At 41.0% G+C, this 12,268-nt stretch overlaps 1 protein-coding gene across 1 annotated transcript in view; it reads left to right on the top strand.

Moving 5' to 3' along the window:
* Positions 1 to 12,268, top strand: part of CFAP61 (cilia and flagella associated protein 61) — a 292,142-nt gene that overhangs the window by 89,173 nt on the left and 190,701 nt on the right. The window contains exons 9-11 of the mRNA XM_004433707.3: positions 5,155 to 5,229; positions 9,569 to 9,747; positions 11,541 to 11,580. Of these exons, the coding sequence (XP_004433764.1) occupies positions 5,155 to 5,229; positions 9,569 to 9,747; positions 11,541 to 11,580 (294 nt within the window). The remainder of the gene's footprint in view (positions 1 to 5,154; positions 5,230 to 9,568; positions 9,748 to 11,540; positions 11,581 to 12,268) is intronic.

Genomic DNA, 12,268 nt, shown 5'->3' on the forward strand with positions numbered 1-12,268 from the left:
CTCACTTCTAGGCTGACGTTGTCAGCCTGGTCCTACATCAGCACTGTGTGTGGTCGGAATCTCAAGGTGTGTTTCACTACACAGCTCCTTCAACTTCTGGTCTTCCTGACTTCTCCATCCAGCTGGGCCCAGGGCCCATCCCTGACCCAGGATGGGGCAAGTGCAGTGCCATTGCTTCCTGGACTCCAGCCCCCAACTCTCCTTTTTTTTCCTTTCCAACTTTGGACAAAACAATATTGCCCTTGCCCATCAACTCATGCAAAGAAAATCTTGGGAAGGAGAGGAGGGAGAGAGGACCTTTACCTTAGCACTAGACCACCTGGCCCATCCTCCTGAGTTGTCACATTGTCTCCATGGAAAATGTGTTATTTTCCCCCAAACCACAAAAGAACCTAAACTGTAGCTGGTTGGGTGTTATATTTCAAGTGCTGATGTATTCTCTGCACAGAGGTTGGGCCATCACAGTGGTCAGGCGCTGCTAGGTGCTGGTGATACTCACGAGACCAAAATACAGCCTCAGCCTTCAAGAGATGGTGGCATGGTTGGGGGAGGAAAGCCCCCTAATTCAGTATGTGGAAAGGAGGATGGGAAACATCCAGAAGGGAGGACTGAGGGACACCTGACCTTTTTAAAGAAGGTTGTATGGCATGGATTAGATAGATGGAAATGAAGCTGATGAATGGAATTAATAAAAAAAAAAAATAAAACAGTGCAAGGGACTCCTGCTTCTGGCGAAGATGGAGTAACAAAGACTAGATTTACTCTTCTGCCTGAAACAACCAGAAAGTGGCCAAAATACGTGAAATAACAGCTGATCAGGTAACAAAGGAGAGTGATGCCTGAGAGATGGGAAAGAAGCCAGGTAGTCTTCCAATTTCCCAGGCCTACTGCCTTGAGAGAGTTCCAGGCCAGTTCTCCAGCACAGGGCAGGAGAAACCAATGGGAGCACACTGGACTTCCTGAGTTGAGGAGACAGATTTTTAAGTCCATGGAGACTAAAGCAAGTAAGGTTTGTGGGGCGGATTACAAGAAAAGAGAGAGCTGCACAGAGAGAAATGTTAGACACCAGCAGGGAGTCACTCTTGAGTATTCAGGTGAATACTGATCAGCGCATGCTTGTAAGAAAACTGCTGAAGGTCAGGCTGAAGAAAGAACCTCCCCAAAGGATTAGAGTTAACAGTACCCAGTGCTCATACAAGGCTGGTCATTGTACCTGTTCCCATCAGCCAGACTGGACAACCTTATGACTCACACGGCTTTGGGAGAGTGCACAGAAGAGTCTTGCATCAGTAGTGGGGAATGATTAGCTCTAGAGAGAACACTGCTCCAGTCCTGTCTGACAAATCTTTAGAGCAAGAACCAAAAGAATCAAACTGCTTCCCAAGTAACTTATCTGAGGCCCAGAACAAAGTTCAAGAATATTTGTAGGAAAACAAGATTATCCAACACTCAACTAGGTTAAGTCACAATATTTGGAATCCAATAAAAAATTACCAGGCACTCAAAAAGCTGGGAATACATAATGCATAAAGTGGAGATAACTCAATAAATTGAAACCAACCCAGATCTGAAGCAGATGTTAGAATTAGTAGACAAGAACATTAAAACAGTTATTATAATTATATAAGTTCCAAAGATTAAGGACAGACATAGAAGATTTAAAAACACCCCAAATAAAACTTCTAGAGATAAAAACTACAATTCATGAGATGAAAAATACACTGGAGGGATTAACTATAGATTAGACATCACAGAAAAAAAGAAATGAGAATTAAAAAAATATATCATTGTATCAGTGAGCTGCGGGATACCTTCAAGTACCTAATATGTATGTAATTGGAGTCCATAAAGAAGAGGAGAGAGAGACTGGAACAGAAAGAAATATTTGAAGAAATAATGACTAAAAAATTCTAAATTTTATGAAAACAATAAACCCACAGACAGAAGTTCAACAAACAGCAAGCACAGGAAACATGAAGAAAACTATACCAAAGCTCATCATAATCAAGTAGTGGAAAACCAGTGATAAAAAGAAAATCTTAAAAGAAGCCAGAGGGAAAAAAACACAAGTTGGGAACAAAGATAAGAATGGCAGCAGATTTCTTGTTGGAAACAATGCGAGCAAGAGGACAATGGAGTCACATCTTTAAAGAACTGGAAGAAAATCAACTATCAACCCAGAATGTTATACCCAGTGAATATCTTTCAAAAGTAAAGGTGAAATAAAGACTTTTACCTACATACAAAAGGTGAAAGAATTCATTACCAGCACACCCATACTACAAGAAATGTTAAAGGAATCCCTTTAGGCAGAAGGCAAATGATACCAGATGGAAATCTAGATATACACAGAGGAATGAAGAGCATTGGAAATGGTAACTAAATGGGTAAGTGTCTAAGATTTTGTTCTTATTATTTATGTCTCTTTAAAATAATTGATTGCTTAAATAAAATAAAAACAACATAGCATAGGCCTTATAACATATGTATAAATAAAATGTATGACAAGAATAGCACAAAGACCAAGAGGGGAGAAATGTAAGTGTACTATTTTAAGTTTCTTATACTATACCTGAAGTGGTATAATATCACCTGAAGATAGACTGTGATAAGTTAAAGACATATACTATAAATGCTAAAAAAGCACTAAAGTTATAGATCAAATTCAGAGAGTTATATCTAATAAGCCTACAGAAGAGATTAAGTGGAATCATAAAAATATACAATTAATCCAAAAGAAGGCAAACAGAGAGAAAGAATAAAGAACAGATGAGACAAATAGAAAACAAATAGCAAGATGGCAGACTTAACCATATCAATAATTACATTAAATGTAAATGGTCTAAATATCCCAATTAAAGAAGATATAAAGCAGATATAGATTGGATAAAAGACTCAATTTTATGTGGATTACAAAAATGTGCTTTAAATGTAAAGATACAATAGGTTCAAATTAAAAGGATGCAGAAAGATACTCCATGCTAACACTAATCAAGAGAAAGCTGGAGTGGTTTTATTCATTTCAGACAAAGTGGATTTCAGAACAGGGAATATTACCAGGGATAACAAAGGTCAAGAGGACATAACAGTCCTGAATATTTATCCACCTAATAATAGGACTTCAAGACACATGAAGTAAAAACTGATAGAACTGCAAAGACAAATAAGTAAATAAAAAACTATATTTGGAGATTTTAATATCCCTTCCTTAATAATTGACAGAACATGTAGACAGAAAATCAATAAGAATGTAGAAGATTTTAAGAATACTATTGACCAATTTGACCTAATGGACACTTATAGAACACTCTACCCAGCAACAGCAGGATATGCATTCTCATGTGCACATGGAACATTTACCAAGGTAGACCATATTCTGGGCTACAAAATAAGTCTCAATAAATTTAAAAGGATTCAGTTCATCTAAAGTATGGTTAGGTTTGTTTTCCCTTGACAAAAGGCATTATAAGAAAATAAAACTACAGATCAATAGCTCTCATGAACGTTGATGGGAAAATTCAAATAAAAATTTTAGTAAATTGCATCAATATATAAAAAGGATAATGCATTATGACCAAGTAGGGTTTATTCTGGGAATGCAATGTTGGTTTAACATAAGAAAATTAATCAATGTAATTCACCATATTAACAAACTGAAAAGAATATCTATATGTTTATCTCATAAATTCAGGAAAGACATTTGGCACTCCAGTATTCATTCCTCATAAAAACTCTCAGAAAATTAGGAATAGAAGAGAACTTCAATTTGATAGAGGTTATTTTTGAAAAACCTATAGCTAACATCATACTTAATGCAAAAGACTGAACGCTTTTCCACCAAGGTCAGGAACAAGACAAGAATGTCTGCTCTCACCACTTCTATTCAAAATTATACTGGAGGTTCAAGCCAGTACAAAAAGACAAGAAAAGAAATACAAGGCATCCAGACTGGAAAGGAAGAATTAAAACTGTCTTTTATTTGTAGATTATTTTTATTTCTATTCATAGATAATTGTCTAGAATCTTCAAAACAGCTACTAGAACTAATAAGTAATTTAGCAAGTTGCTAAACATGTACAAAATTAATATGCAAAGTTCAATTTTATCTCTATATAATAGCAATGAATGGTCAAAAATGGAAATAAATACCATTTATAGTAGTACAAATACACAAAATACTTAGAGATAAATCTGACAAAAATATTCAAGACGTATACACTGAAAACTACAAAACATTTCTGAGAGAAATGAAATAAGACCTAAATAAATATCTCACGTCCATGGTTTCAAAGACTTGATATTGTCAAGATGTCAGTTCTTCCCAAATTGCTCAGTGTAATCCCAGGCATAATTTCAAGTGGAATTTTTATAGCAATTGAAAAGTTGATTCCAAAATTCATATGGAAATAGAAAGGACCTAGAATAGCCTAAATAACTTTGGAAAAAGAACAAAGTTGTAGGATTAATACTACTGATTTCAAGACTTATATAAGTTCTTGTAATTAAGACAGTGTAGTAAAGATGTCAAGTCAACAAATAGATTAGTGGAACAGAATAGAAGATTCAGAAGTAGACTCAGCACATAATCTATAGTGACCAAAAGCAGATCATTGTTTGCCTGTGGTTGGCAGAGTGGCACAGGGTGGGAGAGAGGGGCACATGGAAATACAGAAGCTTTTGGAAGTGATGTGTATGTTCATTATTTTTATTGTGGTGATATTTTTATGAGTGCATACATAGGTCAAAATTTTTCAAAAGGTATACTTTAAATATATGCAGTTTACTGTATGTATCAATTATACCTCAATAAAGCAGTTAAAAAAACCTAGTGCAGCTTTGAAGTTACACGGAAGAATAAGAATAGTGGAGTAATAACTAACATCTGCAGAGAATTAGGAGTTGCCAGCACTGTGCTAAGCATCTTCTATCTACCTACCTATACTTATTTTATCCTCATAACAACCTTATGAGGTAGGTGCTGTTCTTAGCCCCTTTTTACGGATGAGGAAACTGAGGTTCCATAACTTTCCCAATGCCACACAACCAGTAAGCCGTGGAGCCAAGATCTGAAATCAGGCAGCTTGCTCCAGAACTCAGGCTCTGAACCACTGTGGGTGTTGATTAATTCTTGCGTCTTGCCATTGTCATTTGCAGGGAAAAATCCCAGAAGAAGCTGCAATTGAGGAACTTTTATCAACTGTCCAAAGTGGAAGTACTAGTGAAGTGGAGGTAGGGCTTGCTAAGGGCCTCGCATGCCGGCTGGTTGGCCCCCACGCAGTTCACTCCTCACCACCCAAGTCTTTCTGTGCCCCTTTCTCCTCCAGGCCTCCCTGCCTCTCTCTACCAGCTTGTATTTGCCCTCTTCTTTAGAACTTCCATAAAGCTTCCCTCAATTAGCTCTTACTGTACTATGATTAATCTTTTATTTTATCTCCCTTGCACAAATTGGACATAGAAGTTACACTTTGTACATCAATTATTTGCAACAATTTCAGTAAACAGAGTTTTCCTCTTCTTCCCATTGTCCAGAGGGAAAACATTTTGGAAGGGCAAAACATTTATAAGAGTTTTCTCCAACCAAATATATCATATCCACATACATACACTCATATACACACCTGTATGTATTATATGTCATTCATATGTATCTCAGGTTCCAGTAACTGCTCCCTCCTGTTTCAGATTCAGGCCAAGGGGTGGTAGCATCTTCCTCCAGTTGCTATCCCTGTGGCACTTCCTCATCCTTTTTGGTTTCCCTTCACCCTGCCCACACCTTCACACACGGTCCTTTGTTAAGCCTGCTTTGTCTACTCCCTTGGAGTGAGCTGTCTGTTTCCTGCTAGAAACCTAAGGATTCGGGTAGAGATTGGCAGGGCTCTGTGGACCCTGCTTAGGAATTTGAACTTTTCTTAGAAAGCAAAGGAAGGCTTTGAACGTTTTAAGTGGGAGATTAACACACTCAGACATTCTCATTCCCCAGTGATGAGCACAGTTCTGAACTCTCGGTGGATTCCCAAGCGCCTCTTGTTGGTAGGTCGCTACCAACATCTCAGGCTGACTTAGTGTGAGTCAGCCTGAGAAGTCTAGAGAAACCTGGAGGAGGGAACAGGGAATGGAGGTTGAACCATCTCCACAGAGGTCCTGGGACAAATTCACAGAACACTAATCCTAGACATTGGAGTTCTGAGAGAGGGCTGGATCATCACACCCCTCTCCTCTCCAGATTCTGACCAACTAAGAAGGCTACACACAGGTCAGCTAGGGGTAAAAATACCACCTTATTCACTAAAGCTGAACTGGAGAGCAAAGCTTGGACCTGTAACACAAATGGGTTTCCTATTTCCCCCACTGAATTAGATGTGCACACCTGGCTGTGTGCAGGCCTCCCCCTTGGGGAGGGTCTGTCCTCCTGGGCCAAGTGCATGGAGGAGAGGAAGAGGATGCAGGCTGGGAGCAGGATGTGCTGCTAGAGAGAGAGTGTGCTCAGCAGGCACAGGGTCCATTTCCTGAATCTCACTTTAGCATGTGCTGTGGGACCACCACCTACATCCCTCTGGCACTGCACATTCCTCAGCACCGTGAGGACGAGGACTCCCACTGCCTGGCCTGTCTACAGTGCTGTGCCTGCAGCAGGTCAGAATCTTTGGGGAGCAGCCGTCAGCCAATGACTGAAGGCAGTTGGAGAAGCAGTCCCCCAGCTCCTTGCCTCTTACTTGGGACAGCTCCAAGGTGTGTTCCCACAATCTCCCAGAGATCTCAGCGGGATGGAGTCTGCAGTGGTACCCACTCGTTACACTCTGCGTGAGTGTCCTTTCCTTCCTTGCCTCACTTCCCCACGCCCCTCACAGAATTTCCTGGCATCACTCCCCAGTAAACCTAGCTCAGGGTTTGCTCTAGGGAAACCCACGTTCGAATGCTCACTGCTTGTACCCTGGGGAAGAGAGAGTGAGGCATGCAGCAGAGGGGAGCAGCTTTCTCTCCAATATTTCTAAGAGGCTAGCCATTCTTTTAGGGACCTAAACAAGGATGTGGAGAGGAGACAGCGTGGTCCCCACTGCGGTAGATGTACTGGAACCCCAGAGGGCATCTGGGTCAACAAGGTGGATTGATCTCCTGTGTTTATCTCCTCTCCTTTCTGGAAAAAACCACTGAAATGACAGTAAAGGAATAAGAAGGGCACAAATCCACAAAAACGAGACTGGGAGAGGCGATATTGGAAGAGGAGCACTTTCAAAATGTTTAAAATGAAGAAAATCAATGGAGGAGTTTACACTGGCTTAGCACAGCTGAGAAAGGTGAAAGGCAAACACTGTTATGAGACGAAGGACTAGTGAAAAATGTATGACTTCTCCACATATGTCCACAAAGGGCTGAGGACTTAGAGCTTCTGTGAAGATAGGGAGAGGACCGGGCTGAAAGGAGGGGTCTGTCTGACAGCCTGCTCTAGAGTGTTGGGGACACTAGATTCCCTGCAGGCAGCACTTAGCTCGTCAACTATACCCCAAGTGAAATGACCAGATGACTATTCCCTGGAGAGATCAAACAGAAGCAGCTCCAAATTCAGGTTCAGCCTGTGCTATACGAGGCTGTGTAATGCGGAAAGGCAGAGAAGAGACGAATAAGTAGAATTCTCCATTTCAAATGGAGGAATCCCTGCCCTCTCCTCCTGCCATGTTCTCCAAACGCCAGAAGCCAGGTCTTTGTATTAGTTTTTTATTGCTGCTGTAACAAATTATCACAAGTTAGTGGCTTAAAACAGCATAAATTTATTATCTTATAGTTCTGGAGATCAGAAACCCAAAGTAGGTGTTATGGTGCTAAGATCCAGTTGCAGGCAGGGCCCTATTCCGTCTGGAGACTTTAGGGGAAAATCTATTCCCTTGCCTTTGCCATCTTCTAGAAGCCACTTGCATTCCTCCGTCTTCACAGCGGGTAGTGTAGCATCTTCCAATCTCTCTTTGACTCTGACCTTTCTGCCTCCCTTGTATCAGGACCCTTATGATTACATTGGGCCCACCTAGGTCATCCAAGATAATCTCCTTGTCTCAAAATCCTTAACTTAATGACATCTGCAAAGTCCCTTTTAGTCTCTGTAAAGTAACATTCACAGGTTCTGGGGATTAGACCATGTACATCTTTGGGGGCCACTGTTGTGCCTTTCACAGTCCTTCATGCAGGAGATTGGAGAACTTAATTCCCCCAAAACCTGACAGGCCCAAAGAAAAGGCCTCCTGATAATGTCCCTGGAGATGATCACCCAGTAAAATGCCAGGTCTCTGCCCAATCATCCCGTGAAGGGCCCCGGTTAGCCACTGGCTGTTGAGTTTTGCTACCTACCAAGCACTGTTGATTTTAGGAAGCTAGAAATGTGCTCCAGTAATAAAAGGGCACAAACCATGACCAAAGAAGAGAACAAAAACACCTAGAACTTAAGAAACAGGAGCTGCAAGACCAGAAAGCAAGTGGTGCAGCAGGCAGGGGGGTCAGAGGAGGAGGAGAGAAGTAATGCAGTCGTAGATTATCTCAAATTCTTTGTTGTTTGGAAAATAATACTGACAAACACTTGACAAATCTGACCAAGTATGTGAAAAAATTAGGAAACCAAGCAGATCAAAACAAAGTGCATAAATGAGAACATAGTCATATTACACTTATTTGCTCAGCAACAACGATACTTACATATTCAGAATAATGTGAATACTTGCTGATTTAACCCTGAATTGTGCTGTAATTATATTGAGGGGTGAGAGAGAGGATATGAGGAAGAGGGTTACATCTACCCACCACATCAGTATCCAATAGAGAATTTCAAAAACTGATGAATTAAGAAATACAGGATAAGCACATATTTGGAAATAGAGAGGTAAATACCAAAAGAAATGGGAAAGTTGAAAGTGCTAGCCAATGGGGAGAGGACTTGGGGGGACAGGGGACTCCTAATTTTCTTTATGAGTTTTTAGTGTGAATATTATTTTATTTTTACCAAATGCATGTGTTACTTTGATTTAAAAGTACTCCGAGAAGGATCTCAGCATCAATCATCTTCCTCTAACTGAGCTTCTCACACCTTCTTAGATGCCCCTGAAATGAGACTGGAAGCACTCAGTGCTAATGTTCCGGGGGGCTGTGGCTTGGACCTCCTTGGCCTCCAGCTCAGCACCAAACTGCCCAAACAGTCCCAAGATCCAAAAGTTCTTGTAGCACAAAATCACAATGAAAACCCTTTTGGGGACAAAGGTGTTTCGCTTATGGAATTAATATGTATATCATACTACCCGCTCTAACGTCTGCCCAGTGATGCAGTTAAAATAAGGATCCTATATCAAAGGCCATCTGAAACAATTTGTTTTCTGACTTTCATGTGAGAACTTGTTTCAGTCCTTTTATAAATTTTGAATATCTCATTAAGAACATCTTCTTAAAACTAGGCCTGGCTCAGGATGGTTTGTTTCAGGGGAGACAGTCACATCTGTCCTACAAACAGTATAACGTAGAGATGATGCATCACTCCATTAAATTGCAGAAAATGAACCGGATTCCCATTTGGTTCCTCCTTTCCTTGCTCTAGGAAATAGAAAAACTCAGTCAAGAGTCCACTGTGATTGGTACGGATTACTATATCAGCAATATGAGCTTGGCATCCATCTCACTGCCTGAAGAGAGAAGCTCCTTCCGCCCCATCTATAGGGGAGCCTCAGATGCTTTTTGTATTCAGCTGTTTTGTATTGATGAGAAACACGAAGCAAGGCAAGTACTGATCCACAGGTTGTCTATTATGGTAAGACGTTCTTATAGCATTGATGGCTCAGCGTTTTAATCTTGCAGAGCCGGTGGTTTCCAAACCTGGCTGTACATCCAAATCTCCTGGGGAGTTTTGTAAAAGCACAGATTCCTGGGCCCCATTCCCAGAGATTCCGGTCCATAAAATTTGGGTGAGGCCCATAGAACTAGGCTGCCCAGGGTCTGGCTCACCTACGTAACAGTTGAGGATCTGGAAAGTTATCACTTATGTAACCACATGCTGCTCCCCATTCTCTCAGGTTTACGTTTTGGGGGGACTTTGGATTTAGGTTGCTGTTTGTCTGGAGTCTTTTGGTTGCAAGTAACAGAAAATCCAACCCAAACTGGTTTTGAAAAAATGGAATAATTATCTCATATAAGGAGGATAAGTCCAGTTGTAGGACTGATTTTCAATATGGCTTCATCCAGGACTTAGATAACCCCATCAAGGACCGAGTTTCTCTCTCTGCCTCCCAGCTCTGGTTCCCTGCTGCTGGCCCCATTCTCAGAGGAGTGTCCCTACCTGGGACCAAGAGAGCAGACAGTGGGCTCAGGCTCTGCACCAAAAGCTAATGAGGAGGACAGTCTGGTTTGGGCCCAGCTTTCCAGCCAAAGCCCCACTGGGCCTGATGGGATTGTGTGCTCATTCCTGAGCTGATGGCAGGGCCAGGCTGGCCATAATGATGATTTAGTCTCTTGCTTCATGCTCCCACCTCAATGTGGGGCTGGCGCCTCACCCAAACATAATGTGAGAGGGGGGTTAGTAAGACACCACACAACGATCCAGGGCAGCTGCTGGAAGGAGGAGGCATGGTGGTGTCAGGCAGACAGAGCCCAGGTGCCCACCAGACCACTAAGTCCCCCCACTTCCTGCCCCCCAGAGCACCCATGTGTTCAGTGCTGGCTGCCACCTGTGGTCTGGATATGAGCCCCTGCCCTCAGTGCCTGCATTCCACGTCTCCTTTAGGATGCCCACCTATTCTGCCATTTTGTCCACAGAACAATCTTGAAGAGGAAAAGATTGGTCCATTTTGATAGACTTGAAGGTTCCGGAGTATCTTTTAGATGACCAAGAGCGCTGCTGGACATTTCCTTGTTAGAGGATATTTAAACACATTCCCAGTCTCCCAGCCTCACTGAGAACCATGTTTTTCTTGTACTTTTTTCCTCTTAAGTTTTTGATTACGTTGGAAATCTTGGAGGCTGAAAAGGGAAATCTTTCTATTCTAATTATATTGTAGACATCTAAAAAGCCTGTAAACCCCTCTAGATTTGTTATGTATGTTTATTTTCTGCTGTACATTCAGATATGATTGTGCTTAGAATGTGATTTTTGAATTTTCAAACAGAAATTCGATGACCCAATATGGTTTGCCTGTGAATATACATCTGCAGCTGGTCAGAAAATCTTCTGCGTATAAAAGAGAAAAAGATGAGGGTAGCTTGTAACATGCACTTGTCTCCCCCCAGCTCTTCTCAAAAGGAAGCGAGAGATCATGTCCACAGAAGGAGTATCTTGCTTTTTGAGTGTGCAGAGGTTATCAATTGCTATAATAGTACCTTAAGTTCTAGAAACATACTTTATTACTGACAATGAAGCTTATGACTTCTACAACTGATTAGTGCTCAGCTAGACACAAATTCTGACTGTATTTGGCTAATCACTGCCTGACTGGGAGAGAGCCATAAATCTCTTAGCTATACACTGATGCTGCATTTGCTTGCAGGTCAGTGACAATGCTTACTGTCTTGTTTTATAGGTCGCTGGACTTGATGAATTTTGTTTTCAGTCTTTTTCCTGTAAGTACATGCTGATTTTGAGTAATATAATTGGTTTTGTAAGCTAGAAAAGTAAAATGCCATATTCAGTGTCCAAAAATTAAAATGCTGTGAGTGTTGAGGTTTGAACTGCTCTGTGTTCTGAAAATAAGGTTGAATGACATGTCATGAACTCTTAAAAATAGAAAGTATTGTTATTTTTGATAATTTTTCAGTCATGCTGTTTTAATAGTTTTCTTTCAATGCATAATTTCTTTTAGAGATAGCTTTACCAGTGTTTTATTAGAATCAAATTATTAATAAAATGCTGGTCGTACATGAAAATGTCAGAAATCATACTAAAGTGAATTAGACTATTGTATTACTTTATAGCTTGCATTTACTCAAAGAATTCTGAAACCATTATATTGCTTTTCTGAGGGTAGGAAAGTGGGAGCCTGCGGTTGATTTTCTGGTTGGCGTTGCCTGACACAGTGCCTGATGTGTAGGAGGAGCAAAACCCACTATGTCTCGTTTGGTGAATGGGCCCCCAGCGGATATTCAAGTGCAAACAAGATATCTCAGTCCGAGTGTCCCGGGCCTCTTCCTCCTTTTTTGTTTCATTGTTAAGGTCAAGGGATGGAGATTCTAACCAACCTCTTACCACTTTATTAGAGGGAAGAAAGTGGGCAAGGAAGAAATTGAGGGACAAAATGGATTTTTATAAAGT

This window comes from Ceratotherium simum, chromosome 21, assembly GCF_057802395.1.
Source record: "Ceratotherium simum simum isolate JZ-2026a chromosome 21, ASM5780239v1, whole genome shotgun sequence".
Lineage (NCBI taxonomy): Eukaryota > Metazoa > Chordata > Mammalia > Perissodactyla > Rhinocerotidae > Ceratotherium > Ceratotherium simum.